At 42.3% G+C, this 8456-nt stretch overlaps 1 protein-coding gene across 1 annotated transcript in view; it reads right to left on the reverse strand.

Moving 5' to 3' along the window:
• Positions 1–967: 967 nt before the first annotated feature.
• The window catches only part of LOC122565075 (E3 ubiquitin/ISG15 ligase TRIM25-like), a 30459-nt gene continuing 22970 nt past the window's right edge, over positions 968–8456 (reverse strand). Inside the window, exons 5-6 of the mRNA XM_043720708.1 lie at positions 5663–5811; positions 968–2614 (exon numbers count right to left, since the gene is read on the reverse strand). Of these exons, the coding sequence (XP_043576643.1) occupies positions 2070–2614; positions 5663–5811 (694 nt within the window). The 3' untranslated portion in view covers positions 968–2069. The remainder of the gene's footprint in view (positions 2615–5662; positions 5812–8456) is intronic.

The raw sequence follows: 8456 nt of genomic DNA on the forward strand, positions 1-8456 counted from the left end.
AAATAGCTAACATTTATACATTTTCAGATTATAAAGTGCACTCCTGAAGTGCATTACCTTTAACAAATCCAAACATTTCTGCTTGGTTCAAAAGAGATGTCACAGCAGACATTGGAAGGTTGTTTCCCTTGACTGGGAAATCTGGACACAGAGGCACATTCTCTAAATAATGGACCAATCATTACGGATTGAAATGAAGAGAAATTTCTTCACTCAGAGGATTGTGAATGTTTGGAACTCTCACATCCAAAAGGCTGTGAATGTTCCATTAACTAATATATTTGAGGCAAAGATTTTTGGTCCCTCAGGGAATCAAGGAACATGATGATTGAGCAGGAAACTGGAGTTGAGCCACCGTGGTCATAAAAGAGGCTGGAACAGGCTCAATAATCAGTTCCACCTATTTTTATATCTGCACTCCTAACTCCTGTCAAATTCATGGGAGATCCCGAGAGGTTGCATTACAACTTTCTCTCTCCAACCACTCCCCTTCAATCAGACAACTTTTAATCCCAGCCTGAGTATTTTAATAACTAATAAATAAAAACATTGAATGAAATCAAGTTTATTTTAAACCTCTCATAGCTTTTCTCCCAGGTTGCTCTCTGTGACCAGGGATTTATACAATATGCAAACGAATTTTCAAAATTTTCTTCCATGCACATCACATTATTAAATATTCATTTTTTTTTTCAATCAAACATGAAGTAATTCACGGCACGGTGGCTCAATGGTTAGCACTGCTGCCTCACAGCACCAGGGACCCAGGTTCGAATCCAGCCTCAGGCGACTGACTGTGTGGAGTTTGTACATTCTCCCTGTGTCTGCATGAATTTCCTCTGAGTACTCCAGTTTCCTCCCATAATCCAAAGATGTGCAAGTTAGGTGAATTGGCCATGCTAAATTGTCCATAGTGTTCAGGGATGTGTAGGTTGGGTGCATTAGTCAGGATAAATATAGAGTAATCGGGTAGCAGAATGGATCTGGGTGGACTTGTTGGGCCAAATGGCCTGTTTCCATGCTGTAGGGATTCTGTGTTAGTAGTCACATCAGCTGCTTTCCCTCCCAACACAGTACTGTGGAGCAGCTAGTCCAATCTAGTCAATTCGCAGCAATGAGTGACTAAACCTGGACTTAGTAAGTGTAAACTAAGCAAGGTAATAATAATCTAGGATTCTCCAACTAAATGTTACCAGTGACCAATTGGAAAGTGAATGTGCTGGCTGGCTGGCTGGGTGAGGAAGAGATAGACTTGTCTGTGAGTCTGCTTTGGGACCATGCTGTTCCAGTGTATGGGTAAATGGAAGATGAAGTTTGAAAAGGCTGAAGAATATAAACCACACTATCAGCCCAATTACCGGTGGATGACTACTGTCTTGACTACCTCACTGACCCCACCCACAACTGCAAGATCCTATTTCAGCAGGACTTGGAGGCTGGTAGTGGCCGCTGTGGAGAATTTTTAAAACACTAATTGGGACAGAAGGGATATTATAAACCTTCAAGTTAAGGTGTAAAAGACAGCACTGGGAAAAAAAAACTTCAAAAAGAAGCAAATTCCTAGAATTAGCAATGTGATTATTACATTGGCCAGGATACCAGGGAGAATGGTCCAACTCTTCTTGACACGTGAGAGGGCAGGCAGCTTTTTACTTTGACAGCTTATGCAAAAGACAGGATTTTCCTCAGTATTGCAATCTGACAATCTAAATGTTGTGCTCAAGTCACTGGAATGAGACCCGAACCTACGTTTTTTTGATGCAGAGGCTAGAGTGCTGCCAAAGACACATGGCTACCACTGGTACCATGCACTGGTTTCTCTTGAATTGATTCCTTTCATGTCAGGCATGACAGTTTGCCAGAGGAATTATTAAGCCTTACCAGACTATAATCGTACAGAACCATAGCCAGGCGTTTGAGCTAGTGCTGGGGAATGATTGCACAGTACCAATTAAATCATCACATAGCACCACTGTAAGTGTTTGCATTGTAGGAAAAGTACTGTTAAAGGGCAGATTTGCAATTTTTGATCTGATCACTTTCTTTTCAATATCAACAGTGATAATGCATTACTTTAAACTGCACAATGCCAGGGATGTTGTGAAATCAGCCACCCCCAGAGCTGGATAGAGGGGCTTAGTAAATGTTTGCTCCCGGAAGTTGTGTAGCTGTGTTAGTTTCCTGTCAGACACACTGTAAAATGAGATTATTCCAGCCTCAAAGTCCACATAGACTCCCACTCTTGTGGGCATTTGAGCAGTTAGTTTAGTGGCATTGTTATCGTGCAAGGCTGCAAGGCTCCCTGGCTCTGAGTATAGACACCATGACTCTTTGTTCTGTCCCAGTGAGCATTCTTTCCCTTTGCCTTTCCGACTCAAGCTCTCATAACACATTCCAACGTCCCACCGACGGCGATCTCCTCCGATCTCCACTTCCCAGTAGCAGCGACCATAGCTCAATCTCTCGGTACATAGAATCTGCCACCAATAGTTAAACCTTTTTGGGCTATCAGAGTAAGGTTGCTGGCGTTTTGATCCTGATACAGATCGGTTACTGTCTGACAGAATGAGGTGAGGAAATGCTGTGTGAGGATCTAGAGTTGGTGTCTGTCCATCTATAAATGAAAGGAGTAGCTTGAATCAATCCCAGCCAGTCAGTCCTGGGAAAGTGAACTGTCTGAAAAATCTTAGCGTTATTAGCACAAATGCTGATTAGAAATATTACATTGACAAAGGAAGAGGTCATTCAATGCCAGTGTGTATACTGTAATCTGATATAATATGTCCAAACTAGGCATCGGGGAGATGTTTTGGGGCAACAACAACAATAAAATTTTCTTCCATCACCACGATTTGTACTCGCATAATCCCTTACTCCAATATTATCATTAAGAAACAAGATTAACTCTGGTTCAATAAGGAATAGAGTCGAGAGTGTGGTGCTGGAAAAACACAGCAGGTCACGCAGCATCTGAGGAGCAGGAGGATCCGTGTTTTGAGTATAAGCCCTTCATCAGGAATTGTTGAAGGGCTTATGCCTGATACGTCGATTCCCCTGCTCCTCGGATGCTGCCTAACCTGCTGTGCTTTTCCAGCACCACACTCTCGACTCTGATCTCCAGCATCTGCAGTCCACACTTTCTGCTCAATGAGGAATAGACACATCGAGATCTGCATTGTTCGTAACTAAAAATGACCTGCCAACCTGATAAAGCTACAGGACTAAATAGTAGAAGTAGTAAACAACCCCACGAAATCCATAACAAGGCTCTGCAAGTCTTACCCCATCAAACTGGAAATTGGCATTAATTACCTTTCCTTCAGAAGGTCAAACATTTGGATTTTCGCTGATAATTAGTTGTGCAGTATTCAATTCCATTCACAATTTCTCATAATAAAACAGTCTATGCTCATATGAAACAAGACTTTCCTGAAGAAGTGCTCATGCCCGAAACGTCGATTCTCCTGTTCCTTGGATGCTGCCTGACCTGCTGCGCTTTTCCAGCAACACATTTTTCCAGCGGCACGGTGGAACAGTGGTTAGCACTGCTGCCTTACAGCGCTAGAGACCCGGGTTCAATTCCCGACTCAGGCGACTGACTGTGTGGAGTTTGCACATTCTCCCCGTGTCTGCGTGGGTTTCCTCCGGATGCTCCGGTTTCCTCCCACAATCCAAAGATGTGCAGGTCAGGTGAATTGGCCATGCTAAATTGCCCGTAGTGTTAGGTAAGGGGTAAATGTAGGGGTATGGGTGGGTTGCGCTTCAGCGGGGCGTGTGGACTTGTTGGGCCGAAGGGCCTGTTTCCACACTGTAAGTAATCTAATCTAATCTAATTTTCAGCTCTGATCTCCAGCATCTGCAGTCCTCATTTTCTCCTAGAAGACTTTGGCACTATTCAGGATAACTGGAAAACAATATGCATGTCATTGCAAGTGCTATGAAAATCTCCCGTACCTAATCAGCTCCTCCTGACATTTCCAACAAAACTCAAGCTGGTCACTATCCAAGACACTGCAGCTTACTGAGTTTCTTGAACATTTTCTGCTTTAATCCCAGGAGTTACCACTGGCCAAAAACTGAACTGAACCAGTCATAATTACTGTGACTACAAGAATGGAGACTAGGAGTTATGCAGTGAGCAATTCACCTCCTGACTTCCAAAGCCTTTTCACAATTTACAAGGCATAAGTAAGGAGAGTGATGGAATGCACATTACTTGCCTGGATGAGTGAAGTTCCAACAATACCCAAGAGTATCCAACATCAACTAAGACAAAGCAGTCCACTTGACTGGCACCTCATTTACCAGTTTAAACATTTATTTCCTGCACAAATATAACAGTTTCATCAATGTGGAACACTACAAGTTGTCCTACAACAACTTCCAAGTACAGTTTTTAGCTTTACGAAAAACGTGAGCAGTAGAACATGGGAATGCTACTACCTTCAAATTCTCCACTCCACATCATCTTGACTAAGACTATGTCACTGATTCTTCGTGCAAGGGTCAAAATCCTGGAACTTACTGCCTCACAGGACTTAAATAACATCATCACAGAGTAGAAAGTTAAAAATCACCCAACACCAAGTTATAGTCCAACAGGTTTATTTGGAAGCACTAGATTTCAGGTGATGAAGGAACAGCGCTCCGAAAGCTAGTGCTTCCAAATATACCTGTTGGGACTATAACCTGGTGTTGGGTGATTTTTAACTTTGTACACCCCAGTCTAACACTGGCATCTCCAAATCATGACATAGATGACAACAGTTCAATAATGCAGCTCAAAGACAATTAGTGATCAACAATAAGTACTGGCTTTGTGACTAATGCCAACATCCCATGATAATGAAACCTTCCTTATCCTGGCATCATAGAATTCCTACTTTGCTATCTACATTTGGGCAAGAAGTTTCTTTGAGTGGGATTTCTATCAGGTATCAGTTTTTAGTAACTGCTGGGTTTTTTTCAATATTCCCTCTTAATATTTTAAACTTATAAATTCCCAATTTCTCTTTCAATTTCTGATTTCTGTAATCATTTGGAATAAACTATTTTTTCAATGTTTCCCCTGAAAATTCTTGTTCTTCTCTCAACTCTTCGTTCTTCTGCTGTAAGTGGTGGGTTATGCTGCAGCTGCTGTATTTGTTTGTTTAAGGTCTTTTAGAACTTCCATTGGACCATGTTGGAGTGACACACCCATAATACCGTGGAAACCATACAATCCTTAATACAGGAACTGGCACAAAAGACTGAAACCCTGGCATACTTTAATCACAGGAGTGAGTATTAAGCAGTTAATATTGTTGGAATTCCATCCAATGAGTGGGAAATTAAATATTGCTTTGGACCCCTGGCTTGAGCAATAATTGGCCGAGAAAGCTGTGTCATTTGACTATGACAAGGTAAGTTTTACACAATAGCCATTTGGTCTTCGTCCAATCAGCATAATCTGCTCCTTGATCCCCACATATTTCATTAAATACTCTGTACATATCTAGGGATCCGTTCTGGATCATGAACCTCTTAAATCTCTGTTGAATAAAGCCCTAACCACCATCCACATCCTCCCCAATCCCCATCAATTTTTCATTAATTCCTGAGGAAGGTGGAAGCATCACTGGCCTCTTTATCAAAGTGTGTCGCTGTGTCTATAGATACTTACACATACTGACCAGGAAGTTCCTGCCCAGGGCTGGTTGGGGCGCTGTTATATACTGCTGCTGGACCCATCCTGACAGCCTTTCCACAACAGATACATTAATGTCTGCGTTGGGAATCTGTGCTATGAAGGGCTCAGATGCATCCTTCATTCTAAAGCAGAAAGAAAATAACTTGTTTGTCACAATGTCAAAACATCACAAAACACATTATAACCAATTTTTAAAAAGGTTCTGGGAAACATGGCTGCCAATATGTGCACAGTAAGCTCCTGCAAACTGCTTCACAATGACAACTAGATCATCTGCTATTCTGGTGTTGAATGAAAGGTCATCATACTGAAACATTAACTCTGGTTCTGTCTCCTGAGATTCTGCTGAACTTGCTGAGCATTCACTGTGTTTTGTGTTTATGTTTCAACACTTCCTCAGCACTACACTGAGTGTCATCCTGGATTATGTACTTAATTCTCTGAAGTTACTCTTAAACCCACTTAAACCTTCTGTCTCAGATAAAAGGGAGCTATACGCTTAGCCACAGGTGACAAGTAAACCAGACAGATCAGATTGCAACTGATAATAGTTATATTGTGTCTTTAATGTAATAAAAACCCAGGATGCTTCACCAGGGCACTATGACATAAGATATGACATTTAACACCTGAAGGTAATATTAGGGCAGGTCATCAAAAAGCTAGGTCAAAGAGGTAGTGTTTGAGGAGTGTTTTAAAAACATAGAAACTAGGAGCAGAAATGGGTCATTCAGCCATTCAAGCCTATTCCACCATTCAATATGTTTATGACTGATCATCCAACTCAGTACCCTATTCCCACTTTCTCTACATATCATTTGATTCCTTTATCCGTAAGAAAATATCCAACTCCTTGAAAACATTCAATTTTTTGGCCTCATTTGCTTTCTGTGGCAAGCTCACCACTCAAGACTGTGAACCTTGGTTCTGGACTCCCTGCTTATCAAGAACATCCATCCTGCATTTATCTTGTCTAGCCCTGTTAGAATTTTTTATAAGTTTCTGTGAGATTCCCCTCTTATTTCAACTAAACTCCAGTTAATATAATGCTAACTGATTCCGTTTCTCACTGTACGTTAATCCTGCCATCCCAGGAATTGGTCTGGTAAACCTTCTTGACTCCCTCCATTGCCAGAGCATTATGTCTCAGATAAGAAACTCAAAACTGCACACAATTCGCCAGGTGTGGTCTCACCAAGGCCATGTACAATTGCAGCATGGCATCCCTGCTCCTATATTCGAATCCTCTCACTATGAAGGAAAAGTACCATTTGCCATTTGCCTTCTTCACCACCTGCTGCTCCTGCATGTTTACCTTCAGCAAAGGTTCTATGAGGTCACCCAGCTCTCATCGTATCTACCCCTTTCCCAATTTCCCAATTTGTTTCCATTTTGATAATCACAATCTGTGTTTTTGCTACCAAAGTGGATTGCCTCACATTTAGGCACATTATGCTTCATTTGCCCACTCACTCAACTTGTCCAAATCACACTGAAGGGATTTCTGCATCTTTGTCACAGCTCACTCTCCCACCCAGCTTTGTGTTGTCTGCACATTTTTATCCCTCATCTAAACCATGAATATATACTGTGAATAGCTGGGTCCAAGCACTGATCCCTGCAGTACACCACTAATCATTGCCTGTCACTTGGAAGATAATCTGTTTATTGTTACTCATTGTTTCCTGGAGGAAAGATTGAGGGAGAACCTTAGGGAAGGATTCTAGAGCTGAAAGTTTTGGCAGTTGCATGTATGCATATGCTCAAGAGACCAGAAATAAAGGAGATCAAATACCTCCACAAACTTGCTGGAGATTGCAGGAATAGGGAACGGTGAGGCAATGGAGGGATTGAGAATTTTAAAATTGGGCATTTTAAGCTGTCGAGCATGGGAATGAAGGATGAATGGAATTTGGTGCAAGTGCAGCAGAGTTTTGGATGTTGCACATTTATAAAGGGTGGACTTAGGGAGGCCATGGAGAAATAAGGAAGGCATTAATGAGCAGCAGTGGTTTCAGCAGAACAGAAGTGAACTTGAGCAATGTTACAAAGGTAAAAATAAGCAGCGTTAGTGATATATTCAAAGTTTGTGAGAAGATTTGTAGCTCGAGTGCTCGTTGTGTTTCTGTTCACCGAGCTGGGAATTTGTGTTGCAGACGTTTCGTCCCCTGTCTAGGTGACATCCTCAGTGCTTGGGAGCCTCCTGTGAAGCACTTCTGTGTTGTTTCTTCTGGCATTTATAGTGGTTTGAATCTGCCGCTTCCGGTTGTCAGTTCCAGCTGTCCGCTGCAGTGGCCGGTATATTGGGTCCCGGTCGATGTGTTTGTTGATAGAATCTGTGGATGAGTGCCATGCCTCTAGGAATTCCCTGGCTGTTCTCTGTTTGGCTTGTCCTATAAAGCAGTGTTGTCCCAGTCGAACTCATGTTGCTTGTCATCTGTGTGTGTGGCTACTAAGGATAGCTGGTCGTGTCGTTTCGTGGCTAGTTGTGTTCATGGACGCGGATCGTTAGCTGTCTTCCTGTTTGTCCTATGTAGCGTTTTGTGCAGTCCTTGCATGGGATTTTGTACACTACATTGGTTTTGCTCATGCTGGGTATCGGGTCCTTCGTTCTGGTGAGTTGTTGTCTGAGAGTGGCTGTTGGTTTGTGTGCTGTTATAAGTCCTAGTGGTCGCAGTAGTCTGGCTGTCAGTTCAGAAATGCTCTTGATGTATGGTAGTGTGGCTAGTCCTTTGGGTTGCGGCATGTCCTCGTTCCGTTGTCTTTC

The sequence above is a fragment of the Chiloscyllium plagiosum genome, chromosome 31 (assembly GCF_004010195.1).
Source record: "Chiloscyllium plagiosum isolate BGI_BamShark_2017 chromosome 31, ASM401019v2, whole genome shotgun sequence".
Taxonomy (NCBI): Eukaryota; Metazoa; Chordata; class Chondrichthyes; order Orectolobiformes; family Hemiscylliidae; genus Chiloscyllium; species Chiloscyllium plagiosum.